At 41.1% G+C, this 22,111-nt stretch overlaps 1 protein-coding gene across 4 annotated transcripts in view; it reads right to left on the bottom strand.

Annotated features, from left to right (window-relative positions):
* Positions 1-2,983: 2,983 nt before the first annotated feature.
* Positions 2,984-22,111, bottom strand: part of RpL5 (ribosomal protein L5) — a 383,867-nt gene continuing 364,739 nt past the window's right edge. For 2 of the 4 annotated variants that reach the window (XM_070998742.1, XM_065868435.2), the window contains exons 2-5: positions 4,675-4,707; positions 4,253-4,516; positions 3,757-4,194; positions 2,984-3,249 (exon numbers count right to left, since the gene is read on the bottom strand). In XM_070998742.1, the coding sequence (XP_070854843.1) occupies positions 3,055-3,249; positions 3,757-4,194; positions 4,253-4,516; positions 4,675-4,677 (900 nt within the window). In that variant the 5' untranslated portion in view covers positions 4,678-4,707 and the 3' untranslated portion in view covers positions 2,984-3,054. Of the gene's footprint in view, positions 3,250-3,654; positions 4,195-4,252; positions 4,517-4,674; positions 4,708-4,768; positions 4,868-22,111 lie in introns of those variants that run through there. The other 2 variants (XR_005015764.3, XM_036822233.3) reach the window with 2 other exon arrangements.

Genomic DNA, 22,111 nt, shown 5'->3' with positions numbered 1-22,111 from the left:
ATGAAGATTTAAAATAGCTCAAGAAGGCTCAGATTATACTTTATTATAAGAAACACTAGATGGAATAGTTTCTATTTAATGATTAAGCGCGTTTTAAAAACGATCGATGCCATTATCAAAGTATTATTAACAACAACCAATGCACCATCAGTTTACTGCTGAGGAAATACTTGTGCTAAAAGACATTGAAAAAATATTGTCTTGCTTTCCATAACCATACCGATTATTATACCCATGGCATATGGACTTTCTCGCAAAATTGAAATTGCTACAAACTTTGCAAGGAAAAACTATGCAATGCATTTTAAAAGATTCAATAATGAAACGCTGTTCCAATTATGAGCAAAAAACAGTCTGCAGGATGGCTACTTTACTGGATCCACGCTTTAAAAAAAAATGGATTCCAGCAAAGTTCAAACTCTAAACAAGCATCCACATTTTTTAAACATGAGCTGGCAAATTTCGCATTCAAAGATTCCGCACTAAGGCTGCCCGTCGTCAAGGAAACTTGCTCTCAGAACTTATTGTTGAATTTTTTGGTTGAGCAATCAGAAAACAAACTTGGAAACACAGAGTGGATGCAATTTTAACTAAAAGGCAATATCTGGAGAGGGCAATTGCCAGTCAAGATAGCGACCCTCTGTTATGGAGCAAGGTATGTCTAGAAAACGAATTACAGGTTCTATATAATTAAAGATATTACTTTTATTTCAGGTTAATCAGTCTGACTTTCCGTCAACAAAAAGCCTCTTTTGCAAATATCTCTGCATTCCCGCTATATCCGTTGAATAAAAAGAACGTTCAGCAAGGAGGGCTAAATTGCTTTAGAGCAGCGAACCCGGCTCAAGGAGGGAAATGTTAATACTCTTTTATTTAAACTTATAGCCTAGTACTCAGATCGGCTAAGAGTTTCACTAGTCGAAAAATCTTATTCTTTGTAGTGTGACCGAAGTTTTCAAAGTTCACCCGCAATGCATCTGGCATGGTTTTACTGTCAAGCGGCTTGTTGTTGCCAAATGGAAAACAAATCAATTTAAAAATGAATGTCTGCTGGTGCAGAAAGAAATTAAAATTAAAATACATTAAATTTTCTACGAATGTTTTTATTTATGTAAATTAGAAGTTTAAGGCTTCCTTCTCGTCCCACGTATGCTTCGTCATTTTTCCCGCGCCATCTGTAGTCCAGCTCCGAGTCCCAATAGGCTGGCCAATAATGGCTGGTCATGGCTCCTCCAGCTGTCCCTTAGCGGGCGACCTTATTTTCTCCTCTCTATAGAAGCCGACGCGTCCTCCATCTCCGCTTTAGCTGCCAAGTAGCTGGTGGAGGTGGAGTCCTCATTGGAGAGCTCGTCGGAGATCGAGCGACGTCCCATGTTCCCTCCCACTGAGATTCGATAGTGGATCTCCTCCAGCACTTCAACTATTCTGGGGATTTGCCCCGTTGTGGTATTGTTCCTGTCGGTCAAGTCCCATAATGGGCAACAGCTTGGATTACGCGTCCTTTTTCATCTGCACTGACCTCCTTTAGCCGTTTTTGGTGTTTTTCATCCATTTTTAATTTTAAAATTACCCACCGCTTCTGCACGAACACCGGCAAAGATTAAATTTCTTATTCTTTGGGCCGCGGCTAACGGCGTTCATCGAAAATTCACACGCGAAATCTGGTATTTTTTCTGGTATTTCCTTAGCTCATCTGAGTACCGCGGTGAAAAACAGACCCGACGAAAAGCTTTAGCCGCCTGTTTTTCTCTCGCTCACTCCTATGGTTAGCTCGCGGTTTTCGTCGATGTGAGTACTAGGCTTTACCTCAAAAAAAATTGTTTAAGTCGGGCGATAGTATCGCTATATAGATATAGTATATATCTCTATATCATCCAATCTAACTTAGAAATGTTAAGCGGAAAATAAATTAGCCACCGTAGAACTAACTTTTAAGTAAAAGGATGAGAGCACTATTTTCATGATCGCAGTTGTACAATAACCCCATTACCGTTGGCACTATCGACACTCGATGGTTCAAAATTTACTATCGTAGAATATCGATGGCGCCCACTATCGATAGTTCTCCACCTCTTTAGTCCACCACCACCCTATCGAATTTCTAAAGACCGTTCGACTTGTGGGCGTTTCCAGCCTTATTAGTTACTTGATATGCATAGAAATGAATATATTACAAAACAAGGAAGAACGCTATAGTCGAGTACCTCGACTATCAGATACCCGTTACTCAAAGGGAAATGGAGATATGCAAGCAGCAAAGCGAGATTAAAATGCGCCACCTACCGGCGGTAGACAGATTTAAGCGTTATGGGCGTTAGAGTGGCCGTGGCAAATTTATTTTTGGATCAATCGATAGGTATTGACGACACCAATACATTTCAGTTAAAATTTTTTATCTAGCATGCAAATTGCGGGCGTCACAGGTTTTCGCGGTTTGTGGGCGTGGCAACTTTTTTTTTAGGTCAATCGATAGGTATTGATGAGAACAATACATTTCAGTTAAAATTTTCTATCTAGCATCAAAACTGTAGGAGTTACAGTTTTGGGCGGTTTGTGGGCGTTAGAGTGGGCGTGGCAGTCTACTGAAACAAACTTGCGCTGCGTAAGAAGCTCAGGAATCTGTACGCCAAATCTCAATAGCCTAGCTCTCATAGTTTCCGAGATCTCAGCGTTCATCCGGACAGACGGACATGGCTAGATCGACTCGGCTAGTGATACTGATCAATAATATATATACTTTATGGGGTCGGAAACGCTTCCTTCTGCCTGTTACATACTTTCCGACGAATCTAGTATACCCTTTTACTCTACGAGTAACGGGTATAAAAAATTACAATTTTATTGGACAAAGAATTTTTTCCTTTAGTGTTTCGCAAGCGTCAGTGTACAAGGGGGTTTTCCGTGCAGCATGGGGGGCACGTACCGAATGTTTTACCGTGCTCTAAAAAATACCATGCCTTTAAGGTGAAAGTTTTAAAAAGACTTATTTTGATAAATGTCATTACAACTGTTTATTTATTTTCACACCAGTCAATCAAGAAGTGACTGGCACTTTTAGGCCTCAGTCTCCGACTGGAGCTTGGCCACATAAGCTACCTTGTGGGTGGCAATTTTGGCCTTGCGCTGCTCATTAATTAGTTTCTTAGCATTCCACCTCTTCTTTGTAACGACAGAAGCCTTCTTTGCGGTGACCTTATGGGTGGGGTCGTTACGAATGGCCTGGTGGGCTTTTTTATAGATATCTTCAAGCTGCAAAATAAGGGAATTTATATGGTCATTATGAACTAAAAAAAAAAATAGAAACAGAAATTTATCTTATTGAGATTACATTGCCCACTATTTTAATGATCGGTCGAAATGCGGCATAATTTCTAAAATATGAGCATATGATTTTAACTCGAAAATTGATTGTGACTTTTGCTGTACTCATCTATATATCTCTATATCATCCAATCTAACTTAGAAATGTTAAGCGGAAAATAAATTAGCCACCGTAGAACTAACTTTTAAGTAAAAGGATGAGTGCACTATTTTCATGATCGCAGTTGTACAATAACCCCATTAACATGAGTTACGGCTATAAACACGAATAGATTATGTAACCTTAACAGGAAGCTAGGCATACAGAGTTACTAAGCTTCGAACACAGGTTACCGTTTTATTGTGGTCCACTTTTGGCACAGCCAGCGTTGTTGGTTGCAAAACGAAGCTGCAATTTTTAAAGTGGACGTAGAGAAAAAACTAGATGATACTCACATCATCAGCACGAATTCCCAACTTGATGTAACGGCTAAACTGGCGTTTAAAGCTCTCTTCGTCCTCCTCCTCCAAAGTGCGCATATAGTCTGCCACATGCTGACCAAATATATGAGCGCGGTGTACATCGGAATTAAAGCTCTTGGTCTCTGCAGAGTAACCAGGAAAACGCTTCACTGAATGGGGAATATTCAGACCACCATCAACTGCTCCCTTCATGGCACCAAACACTCGAGCACCAGTTGTGGTCCGAGCCAGTCCAACATCCAAGAAGCAACGGAACGCGCCTGGGCCGTCATCGACAGGCTCCACGTTAAACTCCTCTCCAGTAACCTCAGTGCACCCTGCATACAAAGAGTCTAGACCCAACTTGTTGAGAACACGACGGGCAACCAGCAGGCCGGTGCAATACGCAGCAGCGTAGTTGGTCAAACCAACCTAAAATATTAAAAGACCCAGTAAGTTTGTTCCACAGAATCGCAGCGTTCCCACTCACCTGGATACCGTACTTCGGAAGCTCATGAGAGTAAGCGGCACAGACAACGCGATCCCCTTCTATGCGAGCGTAAGCAATCTGAACAGTAATATCCTTGTTGGACAAACGAACAATCAGACGGTACTTTGGAGTGTTATACTTGTTCTTGTCCTGAAACGTTAAGCGTTTCCTGGCGTAGTAATCAGTCTTGCCTTCCCGCCGCCTACGAAACTTCACCTGATACCTCTTAAAGTACTGCTTGTTCTTGACTACCTTAACGAAACCCTGCAAAACAGATATACATCCAAAGGTTAGGGCAACAGATTAGAACTGCCTTGTGCTTGCATAACGATTTTGGGTCTTCACGTGCGTTACTTGCAGGTTAGAATACTTTTTAAACTTTAGATTATTTCAAGGATGACTCGCCCTTTCACTTTACCCACCATTGTGTTGATAGATAAATATTTTTATCACCGCTAAAAAAGTAAAAACTGTTATTAATAATATATTGGCGGAGTGAAGGTATTTTCAACGTACCTCGCCGGAAATTGCTAGCAAAAAGAAGGAAATTAGTGTGGCACAATGCAAACACTCTAAATATGTACTAAATAATACGTTTTAGCAATTATTCTTGTGCCCTGTTTCCATTATGGATGCGTCGCGTTTGCTTTCATTATAGCCGCTGCACTGACCCTTTAATAGCCTGTTCACACAAAGTGAGTTTAGGTTTCAGCGACCAATATCGCGAAAATATTACCCTCAATATGATGCGTTTTCTTATGAATTTTTTTCGCGAAAATGCGTGGTTGTCTTGTAATTAAATTTTACAGTTGCGTATTTTGCTTTACAAACAAAAGTTTTTTCTACGTTTTTAAGTGCTGTGCTATAAAAAACATATGGACCTTATATTCGTTTTTAAAATATTAAGCAATCCAAAAAATTCAAAATTTCACAGTAAACTGGCTTACAGCAAAGGTAAGATTGTCTGTTATAAAAAGCCTTCACCCAAAAGCAAAAAGAGTACTCAAGAGAAGAACTTAGCGATATAAACAGCGAGATTTTAAACGCATATTTGGACAAACGCTGGAACGATATTGTAACCGAAGCGTCAGTTAATGCCGAATCAATTTAAATCGATGTTCATAAAATACCCAGTAATTCAAATTAAACGCTTCGCTCTCTTCTACAGGAGCTGAACTTCTGGTAATTGAACTAGCGAGTAACATACAAGTATAATATGTCAAAGAAATAGGTACAAGCATTAGAGGTAGAGACACATCTATATTAAATCGATGTCATGAATGTTTTGGCCAGCCATCATTATATACGGTATGTTATGTTGCGAGTTGTGGCACTTCGCCCTGGAGTAGAATGAGCGAGGTGCGCTGCCGAAATTAAGAAGAAACGAAGTGAACTTCGGCAAGCCGAAGTTTGTATACCCCTGCAGTTATAATTATTAAATTTAATTCGAAATTCTTAACAATACAAAAAATGATATTCCATATTATTTATTGAAAAAAAACAAGAAAGGAAGTTAACTTCGGCAAGCCGAAGTTTGTATACCCTTGCAGTTATAATCATTAAATTTAAAAATACAAAAAATGATATTCCCAATAGTTGGCCGATCTGGCTGTTTCCGACTTATTTACTACCTGCAAAAGAAAGAAGGAGACAAGTTTGCGTAGAAACGGACGGACAGACGTACAGACGTACAGACGTACAAGTTAAATAACTCAGCCGGGCGATGGCATTAACCGATCGCCCAAAAGTGCTGACACAGCGTCTGTCCGGAAGCTCATGCATAGCCGGCAAGCACTGGCCATTGGAGTGGCCGCTATGAAGTTCAATTATGTTAGCTTTAAAATTCAGTTCATTTTCAACATTCAAAGAATAAAGAACACAAGTTCATTCTGAAATAACTCCGGCAACCGCCGTATAACTTCTTATTACTTAAACACTGACTGAGTCTCTAGGCCAGCAGCGAACGGAGGGCAGTACCCTTCCAGCGTAATCATCACAACCCTTCAGTAGATGAGAAGCTAATCAACCGACTACCGGCAGCTAATCGAGAGCTGCTGCGAAGGAAGCTGGACAATTATCATTTCCAGAGATCACATCAATTTTGACCATCGGCCAACCGGCTACTGATTGAGGACTGCAGCGAGGGACTCTTCTGCAGCTACCCCCATACTAAACCTAATTTACAGAGGGGCACACGGACATGGCTAGAACGTCTAGTGATGCTGATCAAGAATATATATACTTTAAGGGGTTGGAAACGTCTCCTTCATTGCGTTGCAAACTTCTGACTGAAATCATAATAACCTCGGCAAGGGTATAAAAATGCTGTGCATGCATGGGCACACAATTTTTTTTAAATGTTGTCTGCGAAATTAATATGGTTTTACCGCAAAATCAAAGCACAGACGGATAGCTTAAAATTTTTTTTTGTAAGTTAACGTTACTTACATTTCAACTTCCAAACTTCCGCGTTCAGCAGAACAACATGATAACTTGGATAGCTGATGGATAAGTTATTAGTGATCAAGTTTGTTCTGCGGAACGTTCTTGAGATCTGGGTTCCAAAAGGTTCGGTCTTAATTTAATGTCCTCACTGACATATTTGGTTCCGAAGAATCTACATTTCTGGGCCTCAAACTTCTAAGCGAATCCCCCAGACGGCAAATTCCCAATAATCAATTCGACATTGATTTCATGGCCGACAATGTACCCCCCTCCGAACCTCGTACGCCGTTGAACATCTCCGCTGCGCCGATCACTAGCAATACCCAGTCGGACATGGAAAAATGTAAATTTTTCCTATGGAAAAGAGCTGCTGGTTTCACATCCCCATTATGGACAAGGTCCATTCGCTTTTATTAAGGCTGTTCAAAGTTACCAGTACTGAAAAGTTCGCGACCGCTTTACATAGGAAATTCCTATGGAAAAAGGTCAGGGAAATTCAGGTGGTCTCATTTTTTCGGGAATGACCCCCTAAATTTTTCATAGGAATTTCCTATGGAATTGTATATAGGAAATTCCTATGGAATTGTATATAGGAAATTACTATGGAATTGGATAGGAAAAATGTCTTCAAAATTGCCTTAAAATATGTTAAAATTATTTAGCTTACATATTTTGTGTTCTTCAAAGTATGCTTTATTTAGCTAGTTTTTTTGTATATATCAAAAATTAAAGACTGGTAAGGAACTTTTGGCCACTAAAAATTATTTTTGTCCTCGTTGGTTTTTTTTTTCCTGGATGCATCCTTTTAGGCCCTGTTCTTTGCCTTTTGCAGCGCCTCACGGACATTTTTGGTGTGGTTCATAAAACTACAGCCGTCAGACCTGGTGGCTTCTGTTAAATATATACAAAATGTAATACAATTAATATTTTTAAAACACAACATTTAATACACTCATTGTTAGATTAACCATTGTTATTTTGTATTAAACTAATCCGACGCCAAACCAAAGTTTTTGTAAACAAAACAAATTTATATATAAGGACAAATGCATATACAAAAACAACGGTCACTCTCGCTACTGTGGGAGGCTCCGCCGGTCACACAAATCTAGTTATATTTACATATATATAGTTCTTATTATACTGTCATATGTTAAAAAACTACAACTACTACAAGAGTTTTGTTATAAAACACATTAAAAACAGTTAAAAAATTAATTTTTTTTGATCCACCGTACACTTTTACGCAGCACGCAAAATTCAAGGGGTGGAGACGTATGGCAAGTGCATTCGATAGCATTGTTGCAATTCTGAGTTGCAATTAAGTGTTTCATCTTTGATTTTTATAAACTTAAATTTGTTTTAAATTACTTTTTTTCAAAATACTTACCATTATTTTAACATAGTACGCAATAAATCACTTCCTTTAAATTTCGATTTAAATATATGTATATTTTAGATATCGAAATTTGTAAAAATATTTTTTTTACTTACATTTTGCATTAAAATATATTTATTTATATGTTTTTAAAGGTCATTATTTATTTTAATCCTTATTATTAGGACAATTTAAGAGTTACAACCTGCTAATGGTTTTATATTTTGACATATTTAAGTACAGTTAAAATTTTGATTAGATTTTAAATGTTCGGGGAGAACAAATTTATATATATAATGTTGTTTTAAAAATAAATCGCTTCTGAGGAAATATTTCCCCCTGAATTTGTCCTATGGAATTTCCTATGTATACGAGCAGCGAACGCTTCGTCGAAAAAATTCTTCCCGAAACCCCTGAAAAAGATCACGTGGTACCAGCCGCTGAATTTTTCTTATGGAAATTATTGTGGAATCAAGCACCACTTGCCTGACGGTCCTACTGGGTACATCTGAATTATTATTAACTAACGCCTCAAACAATGACACATACAGCTCTTAAAACTACTGCTAAAGTTCCTTAAACCGCTGACGCCGATCGTATACCATTGGAATCAACTTCCCCACATACCGAAGTGACCGATGCTGCTCCTAGAACCTCTTCATCCGCACCGCGACCACTTATGGAAGTTTCACCTTGCCCCCCGCCTGGGTCTGCTGGCAGCACCAACGCTTCTGCAAATGTTCCGAGTCCCGATGAGTTGCTGTTAATGTCTGTTGCTCGCTTATCACAATTATCATTGAGCTCAGTCAAACTTCGAAAGCTATATTTGTGTCAAAACGTACGCAGTCTTTTCGATAGACTTAACCAAATTCTTAATAATAGCGCGTCATTTGACTTTCGCTTTGACCGAAACCTGGCTTAACTCTTCAGTTTCCGACTGAAATCTTAGCTTATAAGTTCTCTACTTATAGAACGGATCGTCCTTACTGCTGGCGGTGTCCTTATCGCGGTAAATACTTGTTTCCTATTGCTAACGATGCTGGTATTGAACTCGTTGTAGTAAAAGTTTGCATTGGCACAGCTTTCATATTTTTGACCCGCTCATAAATTCCTCCAACGTGTGGTTCCATTGTTTATTTTAACCACCTATCTGCTATTCAGTTTTTCATGCCTGCCTTAGGTCCTGCAGATCAAATAATAGTAATGGGTGACTTTAACCTCCAACATATTTCTTGGGTTCCCTGTGATGACTAATCTTTTGCTACCTAACACTTGTCATGAATCTATCAATGGGATAACAGACATGTCCCTCGCTTAAATCAACTCTGTTAAAAGTAGTCGGAATAGACTTTTGAACCTCATGTTCGTTAGTGATGCCGCTCTTGCAACAGTTTCCAGAGTCAACGCAATTTCCTTTTCTGAAGGTCCTTATCACCCAACTTTACAACAGATATAGACTGTTGAGCTTTTAAGCCAATCTTAAAAATCGCCCTTATCAACAACTTGTCCGATAAAATGTTTTCGGAAAACAGATTATACTGGTCTAAATTTGTACTTTTCGAGTATTGTCTAGTCATCTTTATTAGCAATGGATACCGCTGTCCTACAATTTTACTCCATTTACCCTGCCTTGGAAGCTTTAGTCCCATCATTAGCTGTTTCTCCTTCTTCCAAGCCCCCGTGGCTTTCCAAATATTTGTCGTATCTAAAAAACAATGTTTACTCTAAACGAAAATCTAACGCATTTCCTCCGTCCCTTCGCTATCTCAATAAAACAGAAAATTCTGCTCCCGAGATTTCTAAGATTTTCTAATCCCTACAACACTACTACATCGTATCCTTATTATATACCCCACGCACTGAGAGCGTCGTTTTGGGAAGAATGTCCTCTATTCGTCAATAGTATGAAACGTCTTTCATACTGATAAGGTGCCAAGCTGCAATTTAAAACACTGTGCGCAGAATCTGTTAATTCCGATTACGAACGATCAACGACGACCGACCTTCTTGAATTCTCATACTTGATTAAACGAGGGTTTCACTACCGTCTACAAAACCGATGTTATATTCACAGACCATTCACTGCTTCTACTTAAACTTTCCTTTTTGGATTCTCAAATAACCTTCTAAAGTGGATAGAGTCGTATCTATCAAACCGCACCCAACGAGTTCTTTTTATGAATGAGCTAGCTCATATTGTTGATGTTACTTCTGGTGTTCCTCAAGGCAACCACCTTTGACCTTTGCTTTTCATACTTTATACAAACGATCTACCTTAAGTTATATCTTACTCTTTTACTTTTATTTACATCTTGTCGAATCTGTACAAAAGCAATTTCTAAGCTTTGCACTGCGTAATCTTGGCTGGGATTCCGGTAGACTACTAGCATCTTATAGATGCAGACTTAAATTAAACGACTTGCCGTCATTACAAGACCATTGAACTTGTAATGCCATATGCCGTCTCTGAATCACTTCTTTCCTACATAGATATAAACGTTTCATCAAGATTTACACGCTCATTCAGACCTTTGCGCTTGCCTTTGTGCATGTCTTATTATGCCCAACATGAACCTTTTCGTGCACTATGTCGCAACTACAATTTGAAATACCTACTAGTACCCATAAGACATCTTGAGTCATAACACTCGTAATAATACTCATTTATTTTACTCTATTTTACCCATAGTTAAGCATATGTTAGCAAATAATTGTTAGCAAACTAAATAAATAAAATACATAATGACGAAAATTAGAGTAAAAGGGTAGTATAACTTTTCGTCGGAAAGTATGTAACAGGTAGAAGGAAGCGTTTCCGACCCCATAAAGAATATATATTCTTGATCAGGATCACTAGCCGACTCGATCTAGTTTGTTTCGTCAGTGTGCCACGCCCACTCTAACGCCCACTCTAACGCCCACATGCCACCCAAAACTGTGCCTCCTACGTTTAAATGGTAAAATAAAAATTTTAACTGAAATGTATTGTTCTTATCAATACCTATCGATCGAGCTAAAGAAAAGTTTGCTACGGCCACTTTAACACCCACAAGCCGCCCACAAACTTAAAAAACGTAAATATGAACGCGGATACCTCGGAAAGTATCAAGGATAGAGAATTGGGATTTCAGATATAGATTCCGTAGCCTTGTACGCAACGCAAGTTTTTTATGCGAATATGCCTCGCAAACAACCCCCCCAAACCCGTGGCCAAGGTATTAGGAAATGCATAATATCAGATCGTGGAAGTTTCTTCACGTCAATGAAGTTCGAAAAAAAACTATTGAAATTGGTTCCATGAATAAGAAATGTAATTATTGCAATGCTTTTAAATGGAAGGACGAATTTTGAGGCATTTGCTGTAGTGCCGGAAAAGTTAGGCTTCCTTAACTTCAAACATTACCTAAGCCTTCTAAGAGCCTAAGAGCCTAGGCGGTTATCCCAGGCCTGCCCACTTTTTATATGGTTTACGAAAATTCAATTTATTATTTCAAATGACTTCATTCGGCTGTAATAAAATGTATGAAAAAGGTTTTTGGGCAGTCTATGGCCTATGATCGAACGTTCCAGCCTCACCCTTTTCCTTATTGTCCGTGACGTTTCCGCGTATCTCGATCAGTCCTGCGTAGCTGTCGTGATGTGGTGGCTGGCTTGCTGCTGACGACGTCCTTCGCATTGCTCCTGGATGTGCTTGCTGCGCGGCTGGACGTGGCTTCTAGCATTCGGGGTTTCGGTCATACGCTGATCCGGGACTTCACGAGTCAAAGCCGTAGGGCTCTCTTGGACTACTCCTCTTGAGACCACAAATGATCGACCGATCTCCCTTCTCGCTCGTTACACTCTGGGTTTCGAACACACGCCGTTCCGGGACTTCACGAGTCAAGAACCGTAGGGCTCTCCTGGAATACACCACTTGAGACCGCACTTCAGACTTGGAACCGCTGAATCTCTCCACTCAAGGTCTAGAGTCCGCGGCTCCGGTTTGATCCACTTGTCCTTCACGCACAGCTTCAAACTGGAGTTATGCGTATTGCTGCCATCCCACTGGTTCTCATGATGCATGATGCTCCGATGCCGAGATGTGGCACTTTCTCTCCTGGTCCAATGTTCACGGCAGAGTCCAAAGTCCGGCGGACTTCCGTTATGTTTTTGTGCACACGGCACTCTCACTCTGCCCGCAAAGTCTCCACTCTCTCATTCTCCACACCTTGGTCTCCAAACTCTCTTTCTCCACACCTTGGTCTCTCTTTCGGAGTTTGTACCCAACCTTGGACTCCAAACTCTCTTTCTGAGTTCCTTCTCCAACCGCTCTTCACCGCGCCGTTACTACGCGAACTCGCCGCGTATCTGGTAAGCAGCCGGCCATCCGTTGTTACTGCTGTTGGAATTTGTGGGGAGTTATTCAACTCCTCACATTCCCCACCTATTTTGAGAAACATCCATGAATATTCTAGCCTTTGAGTCCTTGCGATGCTTTCGGTGATTCCGTCGGCGCTCCCTCGACGTTTTTAACTCCATTGAATTCCTAAAGCGCTGGTAGTCCTCCTTGTAGCAATTTTAAGTCTCCATCGCCGATCCTTCCTTCTGGTCCCACTGGTCACCGATACCCACCAGCTATAAAATTTCCCGCGTCGATCTTCCAACTATCGATACCCATCAGCAGTCGATGTCGCTGGGGCAGCGTTGCCACTTGATCGCAGCGATGTTACCATAAACGATGTTTCCATTTTTGCGTGTACCCATCTTCGCACTATCGTCCAGTGCCAATCGACTGCCTAATCGAGGCCCCCCCCTTTCCTAGTTTATGGTGATTTTGCAAATTTCATGGGTAGGCTTCCAACTTTCTTAATTCCCTTCTCTCTCGTCCTTTTTCTCTCCTTGGTCTCCTCTTTCGCCCTTCACTCGTTCTCAGCCGGTTGAACTTGGCTTTACGATGGCAACATTCAAAGAGTGCGGTGAGGATTAGCATTTGCTTCGCAACCGAGGAAACAGGTAAGTATTGTGGTGTTTGTTTTCTGCTTCCTGGACTAACCTTTTCTTTTATTTTAGGTTGCTGATGCTGCTATGTATGCCCCTTTTCTTCGACACCCTGTTTTTCCCCAGCCCTATGCCAGTTTTCGTGTTTTTGTTTTCGTTTTTATACCCGTTATCGTCGGAAAGTATGTAACAGGCAGAAGGAAGCGTTTCCGACCCCAAGCCGAGTCGATCTAGCCATGTCCGTTTGTCCGTCTCTCCGTGTGAATGCTGAGATCTCGGAAACTATAAGAGCTACAATACTGGGATTAGGCATGCAGATTCCTGCGCAGCGCAAGTTTGTTTCAGAAATGTGCCACGCCTACTCTAAGGCCCACAAACCGACCAAAACTGTGGCTCCTACAATTTTGATGCTGGAATAAAAATTTTAGCTGAAATGTATTGGTCTCATCAATACCTATCGGTTGACCCAAAAAAAAGTTTTTTACGTGTAAAAAACTTACATTCTTAGTTTTTTAGAAGCCACTAGAATGTGTTACGTGGGCATATTAGTGCCCGAGTCCTGACAAGGACTTGGGCCGAGGGAGAGGCGTCCGATGTTCAGGCACCATTTGCCGGCATAAGCTACGTCGTATTCGGGTCGTGGGATCTTGGTAAGCCTCTCTCCTCTCCAACATAATGAGAATAAATATTAAAAGTGCCTGGAAAACAATATTAGTCAACAAGTTCGTCAGTCATCAGTCCACACTGCCCAGCAAGCTTAGCTGTCGCTTGATCGCAATACGATCGGGCTGTGTTTTGGCCATATTCCCTCCCCTTCACACATTCGTGTGCCAATGGATCGTCGCGGGCCGCGCAATACGATCCCCTATTGTCAAGGTTGTCCGTCGAAAGTTATGTCATTGTTCTTGACCTACTTCACTCCTCGCGTCAGCACACCCCCTTTGTTAGAGTTTTAGCACACCATGGTTTCCAATTCTTTTTCACATTATAAATTTATTAGGTAATATATATCTGCGTCTGTTGATTAATCTAATTTAATTGACAATTATTCTGTTAGCGGAGAGTATCGAATTTATCACCTATGAAGGTGCACACATCAGCAAAATACTGACTATTCACGACTACAAACGTCGCTCAGAGGGCCCTTGCAATTATCATATAACTACAAACCTGATACTCGCCGCTGAAAAAGTTTATAGTAGTCTATAAAACTGAAGGATACTGCACGAATATTTATATATGTATGTTTATAAGAAAGGAACCGTGTCCCGACAAACTTACCCCCTCTTTAAATCCTGGGCGATGAGATCTCGACGCTCCGGATCCTGGGCTTTGGGAAAATATTATATTGGATATATATATATAAATATACGTGCACCAAAATACGGCTGTTCTTTAGTATATCAATTCACTTAAACACAAAATTTATATATATTATGCTAGAGGCATGCGACATCTTCAACGGCTGGTGGAGAGATTCGTCCTCTCTAATTGTTTATCATGATTCGCACTTTGTCTATTGATTCGGTTGGTTTAAATATATTTCAATGCATGTTTGAATGCTTGATTTTCACTTGTTATCCAGTTGTATTATTTGAGGATATTGGTCCTTGGTTATGCATGAGTTCACTTTAGCTTTGGTTGGCTCGATTAACACATTTATATTGCATCACTACTTTCTCCGACGTATGCTATTGGTCGCTACGCTCTGAACGGATGGTTCCTACAGCTGAACAAATTTCAGGAGCATGGAGATCACGGATACTGCGTCCACAAACATCGCAGTATGTCGGATGACGTCCTTTTTGTTGATCTTCTCCACGTTCTTTGATGGCAATAGCGGCGCTGGTTCGACACAAGATTATTTCGAGCTGCAATTGTGTTCTCCTCAAGGATTGTTGGATATGGTGGCTGGTCCTGGTGGCAGAAGACTCCATGGACGACTGCCCCAGGGAAAGTCGCCTTCCCTCGAAGCTGCCGGCTTCCATCAGACACCCAAATGGATTCTCTCTTTCTCTATTTGTCTAAGGTCTTTTATACCAGACTAGAGCTTTTACTTGGCTGCGGGTACGGATCGGATAAACTAGGTGTTCCCACCTAGAATTTCTGTTTCTTGATATCTGCTATCTTGGCAGTCAACGGCCGGCTGTTGCCCTTTGCCAGCTACCGGAGTATGGTTACCAATAGGTCGATAGTGGCCGTTGTTCTGGTCACGCGACACCCGAGAATTGCCGAATTGCTTTTTCTTCTGCCTTTACCAGTATGAGTCTGGTTAGTCACATGCACCCCTCCCCCTGGCTAAAGATTCGTCGTTGTTTCTCTATGTGAATCTTTCTATGTGGAGGGCGTACGTAACAGGCTCGAAGTGATCGATGCGGACCGCATGGAATGACTTCGCAAAAGGAATCTGCGTACGACCATCGTTGTCTGTTCCGTGTTTCTTCTCCTTTTTAGGCGCCCATTCACGTGTGGCTTCGACCCACTCCTGTGATCAAGAGTCTCATGTTTTATCGGCTGAGCTGTCCGGGCTGATATCTTCACTGCTGTTGCTTTATGTTAAAGGTTATTCTGTACATTATTATCTCTCTTAAACTTGGTGCATGGAATCTGTGTTTTAATGTTTCCTCTTTTGATCCAACGGACGATCGATTAAAGCATATTTATGATAAATGGTTTGATTTATATGTTTATAAGGTGTAAGAACTTGTGTACTACTAGAAAAACTTTGTAGTGCTGGGCATGTTTTTCGCAGTATTTTTTAACCAGCGATCCACACGGAGACCCTCCTTTTTGAACTCCGCTAACGAAGTTAATGGCGATGTTAGCAACAAGCCGCCCATCCGGGAGTTCATGTTGTCTTTCAAAAGCTCAACAAATTCATCTTCATCGATTTTATGCTTTAGTTTGAAATGCAAGTTGTGCATATCGGAGACATAATCGCGGGAGGTTTCGTGCTGTCCTTGCTTGCGTTCCATTAGTTCCTCTATTTCGATTGGTATAAAAGCTTTACGTGACTCTTTTCAAAACACCCGGTCAGCGACGTAAACGCTGAATAAGTCGACAATAAGAATGTTTATAAACTGGGGGTGCTTCCCTCTGCTTCTCAAGTATCTCTTCGGTCAAGAACCGTCCGATATTTACGCCCCAAAAAAAAAAATATATATATATCTCTAACTAGGGGTGTTAGCCGCTTCTACACAACGCGGTTCCGCTAAGCTATCATGCCCTTACTTTCCCTTTCTATTCAGCTCAAATGTTCCAAACGGAATGGCTGTGTTTAGATAAGGAATCTGTCCAAAAACCCCCTCCCGCCAGTCGTCGGAAAACAAGTTGTTTGACCGATCATTCTCGGGCTCCACAACCGTCTCCTATTTCTCTGGACTCGAACCAAGCAAACGACCTGACCAACTAGCCTAATACGTTGTGGGGCGTCGGTCAGAGAAACTAAAAATCGTCCACCGCCCAAATATGTCAAGGGAAACAGCAAAGACTCGAACCAAGCAAACGACCGGACCAATGCCTAGTACGTTGTAGGGCGTCGGCTTTGCGTTTCCTGTCAGTTCCCCCACCCCCATTCTGTCCTGGATCGACAAACGAACAGTAGACCCGCACCGCAACTGCTAAATGCGTTACCGTAATGCTTGCGCTCCTGCTCTTTCTGGACTCGAACCAATTCAAACGACCGGGCAAATGCGTAGTACGTCGTGTGGCGTCGGCCAGAAAGCACCTATAGATTGTATTTACGTTAATTTTAACAAGTAGTCGTCGACACTTAGTTATAGGTATAGTATTATAAAAAGGATAACTCATAGTTCTTGTTTTAAGGAAATTCTGGTAAATTTGTCCATGAACAAAACAGAGAATTTTTAAGGTTAAAACTTTTTAAAGTCAGGCCTCTATTCTGCGACAAAGTTCTGATTGAGTGGCCTCTCAATACTGACAGTCACAGAAGTTGGGGACTTTACGATTATTAATTTAAAGACAAAAACAAGTATGCGCATATTTAAAATTATTTAAGCTCCCTGTTCTATCAAACAGTCAAATTACTCATGGCAAATAAAGATGAAAGCTATGCCATCCCTAGGTATATCCACTCCGATACCGCAGGCATCGAGATTGTGGACCCTGGTAAAATTCCTTAAGGAATATGAAATGTCCTAGCGTTGGGCGCCAATTCTGTTACGTGGGCATATTAGTGCCCGAGTCCTGACAAGGACTTGGGCCGAGGGAGAGGCGTCCGATGTTCAGGCACCATTTGCCGGCATAAGCTACGTCGTATTCGGGTCGTGGGATCTTGGTAAGCCTCTCTCCTCTCCAACATAACGAGAATAAATATTAAAAGTGCCTGGAAAACAATATTAGTCAACAAGTTCGTCAGTCATCAGTCCACACTGCCCAGCAAGCTTAGCTGTCGCTTGATCGCAATACGATCGGGCTGTGTTTTGGCCATATTCCCTCCCCTTCACACATTCGTGTGCCAATGGATCGTCGCGGGAAGCGCAATACGATCCCCTATTGTCAAGGTTGTCCGTCGAAAGTTATGTCATTGTTCTTGACCTACTTCACTCCTCGCGTCAGCACACCCCCTTTGTTAGAGTTCTAGCACACCATGGTTTCCAATTCTTTTTCACATTATAAATTTATTAGGTAATATATATCTGCGTCTGTTGATTAATCTAATTTAATTGACAATTATTCTGTTAGCGGAGAGTATCGAATTTATCACCTATGAAGGTGCACACATCAGCAAAATACTGACTATTCACGACTACAAACGTCGCTCAGAGGGCCCTTGCAATTATCATATAACTACAAACCTGATACTCGCCGCTGAAAAAGTTTATAGTAGTCTATAAAACTGTAGGATACTGCACGAATATTTATATATGTCGGAGATGTATAAGAAGAAAGAAAATGTAAAAGAAACTGTAGAGCGTTAAGAAAGAGATAGAATAAAGAATAAAATAAACTAGTCACTAGGTTATTTGTGGTTCCTGTCATTTGCACAATTGCTGAGAGCGTGGATTGAGAACGAGAGAGAGTGTCGTCTCAGCCGAGTGTGGCGCGGTCATGGTCAAGGTCAAGGACTCTGAGAGAGAGAAGGTCCAAAAAGGAATTGCAAATGAGAGAGAGAGAAAAGAAAGGAATTTGCAATTAGATGACGTGTGTCATTTTGACGTGTGTCAGAAGAAGCCGGCAGAAGGAAGCCGACTTCACTTTGCTTTTGATATCTGAACGGAGAAGACGTTGACCGCGACTCACTGCGCATCTGCAACAATATGCAAGAAGGAGACCAGCAAATATCTCAGCCCCTGACATCAGAAGTGGGATCGGCTCAGGCCCAGCGTGATAGTGAATGGCGATCTCTGTTGGAAGCACAAAATCTACGATTCATCGAAATATTAAAAACAATGCAGCAGCCTGCTTCAACAACAACAAGTGAAAAATCATTGAGACTACCAAAGTTTAATCCAGACGCGGCTGAAGCTGACGCCAGCGCGTGGCGCAAAACAGCCGACATGATTCTCACGGAGCATCCTCTGGAGGGCAGTGCGCTGGTTATGTCGCTGAGTGGAGCACTAGAAGGGAGCGCTTCCCAATGGCTTGCACAGATCAGCTACGCTGGTATTACCTGGCCACAATTCCAAGAGTTGTTTGTTCAGCGCTACGACGATTCTGAGACGCCGGCCGCCACCTTATTGAACATTCTCAACGGACGGCCGAAAACGGGCGAGTGTTTGTCAGCGTACGGTAGCCGATTAGTGACGTCACTTTTGACAAAATGGAAGTCGATGGACATCGAAGAAATAGCTGTTTCTTTCGTGCTGGCACACACGTCACAAATCGACACTAGACTGCAGCGTCTACTGTTCACCACCAATATAACGAACAGAAATGAACTACAGCAGCAGTTGAAGGCGTACGCATACAGCAAGCGAAGTGAGCATTTGGCTTCAGATCTTTCGATAGGCCCCGACAGGAAGAGATTCAAGGCACACACACCAATGAAGTGCCATTACTGTGGAATTTCTGGACACAAAATGCTGGACTGCCGTAAAAGGAAGGCAGAACAATCAAAACCAAATCAATCGTTTGGAAGACCACTGGCGGGACGAGACAGGACTGGCGTGACTTGCTTTAAATGTGGAATCGTCGGTCATATTGCATCGGCATGTATGAAGGGAACAGCAGCATCGAGTAGCAGTATGAACGAGAAGCGAGTAGATGTCTGTGCAGTGTTGGAGCCGAAAGGAATTTTATATCAATTTGGTGAGGCCTTTCCATTCTTTTTCGACTCGGGTGCCGAGTGCTCCTTAATAAAGGAAAAGTTAGCAGTCAAACTGGCCGGAAAAAGATTTAATAATTTAGTCATTCTAAAAGGAATTGGAACAAATGTTGTACACTGTAATTTACAAATACTGTCCACCATACAAATTTGTAAATTTAATTTGGAAATCATGTTTAATGTAGTTATGGACGAGCATTTGAAACATGACATAATGATTGGTCGTGAAATCTTGGCACTTGACTTTGGCATAACGATGGATGCTGATAAATTTAGTATTTTTAAAAGTAAACAAATTAATTCAATATCCGATGAAACTATTACAAATTATGATAAGCTATTTGATGAAAATTATGATTTAAGTGATAATGATAAGTCTAAATTGAAGAACATTGTTGACCAATACACTGAGCATTTTATTGTTGGAATACCGAGCAGACGTGTCACGACTGGAGAATTAGAAATTCGTTTATTAGATGCCAACAAGACTGTGCAGAGACGTCCATATCGACTTGGCGTAGATGAAAAGGAATTAGTTAGAGATAAAATCAAAGAAATGTTGGCGGCAAATGTAATACGTCCAAGTAATTCTCCATTCGCGAGTCCAATCTTGTTAGTTAAGAAGAAAGATGGCAGTGATCGTTTGTGCATAGATTATAGAGAGCTAAATGCGAATACAGTGGCTGACAAATATCCTTTGCCTCTAATATCAGATCAAGTAAACAGACTGCGTGGGGGTAAATACTTCTCTTGTTTAGATATGGCTAGTGGGTTTTATCAGATTCCAATAGATGTAGGATCTATAGAGCGAACTGCTTTTGTAACCCCTGAGGGCCAGTACGAGTTTCTATCTATGCCATTTGGGCTGAAGAATGCCTCTTCGATTTTTCAGCGAGCTATAGCGCGAGCACTGGGTGACCTGGCGTACTCCTATGCAATTGTTTACATTGATGATGTAGTGATAGTAGCAAGGTCAAAAGAGGAAGCATTTGAAAGATTGACAGTTGTGCTAAAGGCTCTATCGGAAGCAGGATTTTCATTTAATATAAAAAAATGCTCTTTTCTGAAAACTGAAATAGAATATCTTTGCTACTTGGTCAAGGATGGTAGTATTGAACCAAATCCGCGAAAAATACAAGCTCTGGCTGGACTATCTCAACCAAAGAATGTTTCACAATTACGACAATTTATAGGATTAGCGTCGTACTTCCGTAAATTTGTCCCACAGTTCTCTGAACAGATGAAACCGTTATATCAGTTGACTTCCAAAATTAGTAGTTTCGTTTGGAAAGCTGAGCATGAAGAAATACGGCAGAAGATCATCTCAGTACTAACACATGATCCGGTTTTAATTATTTTTGATCCACAATATCCCATAGAGCTGCATACAGATGCAAGTGCAAGTGGCTATGGTGCCATTCTCATGCACAAAATAGACGGTAAGCCTAGAGTGGTCGAATACTTTAGCAAGTGTACATCGCCCCCAGAATCGAGGTATCATTCATACGAATTAGAAACTCTGGCAGTATACAACGCTGTAAAAAGTTTCCGACATTACCTTCACGGTCGAAAGTTTGTAATATTCACAGATTGTAATTCATTGAAAGCAAGTCGTGCTAAAATAGAACTAACGCCGAGAGTTCACCGTTGGTGGGCATATTTGCAATCATTTGATTTTACTGTAGAGTACCGCAAGGGAAATCGCATGGCGCACGTGGACTTTTTATCCAGAAATCCGATTGTCATTGAATGTGAGACAACCAATAGAGTACCCGAAGTCCGCATCGACCTGACAGAGGTGACAGACAACTGGCTTGTAGCTGAGCAGCAGCGTGATTCGTGTGTAAGGGAAATTATAGTCCATTTGAATGATGGAGAGTTGTTGGAGAGTTTAGCAAAGACGTATGAGCTAAGAGCAGGAATTCTGTATCGGAAAATTCAGAGAAATGGAAAAACACGCTGTCTACCTGTAATCCCAAGAGCCTTTAGGTGGTCTGTAGTAAATCACGTCCATGAAGCAATCATGCATTTGGGGTGGCAGAAAACGTTAGACAAGGTTTATGAGCAGTATTGGTTCGAGCATATGTCCAAGTATGTACGAAAATTTGTAGAAAACTGCATCAAATGCAAACTAGCAAAGCCTCCATCAGGGAAAATTCAAATGGAATTGCATCCAATTCCGAAAGTTGAGATACCTTGGCATACTGTGCACATTGATATTAGTGGAAAGCTGAGTGGTAAAAATGATACCAAGGAATATGTCATAGTACAAATAGACGCATTTACTAAATTTGTTCACCTATATCATACTTTGCATTTAGATGCAGAAAACTGTATTAAGGCTGTAAAATCAACAATATCACTTTTTGGGGTACCTAACCGTATCATAGCAGATCAAGGCAGGAGTTTCTCTTGTGGGAAATTTCGTGAGTTCTGTTCAATGCATAAAATAGAGTTACATTTGATAGCAACAGGTGCAAGTAGGGCCAATGGACAGGTTGAAAGAGTCATGAGCACGATGAAGAGTATGTTGACAGCGGTAGAGATAGGTGAACGTTCCTGGCAGGATGCACTCAGTGAAGTACAGTTAACCATGAATTGCACAACGAACAGGGTAACAAAGTATAGCCCATTAGAAATATTGATTGGAAGAGAGGCCAGGCCAATGGGCTTATTGCCAATAAATGAAGAGACTAAAATAGATTGTAAGCAAGCGAGGGCTCAGGCCAAAGAAAATATTGAAATAAATGCGAAATATGAAAAGAATCGAGTT

Source organism: Drosophila suzukii (assembly GCF_043229965.1).
Source record: "Drosophila suzukii chromosome 2 unlocalized genomic scaffold, CBGP_Dsuzu_IsoJpt1.0 scf_2c, whole genome shotgun sequence".
Lineage (NCBI taxonomy): Eukaryota > Metazoa > Arthropoda > Insecta > Diptera > Drosophilidae > Drosophila > Drosophila suzukii.
This window is presented reverse-complemented; position numbering and strand designations above follow the sequence as displayed.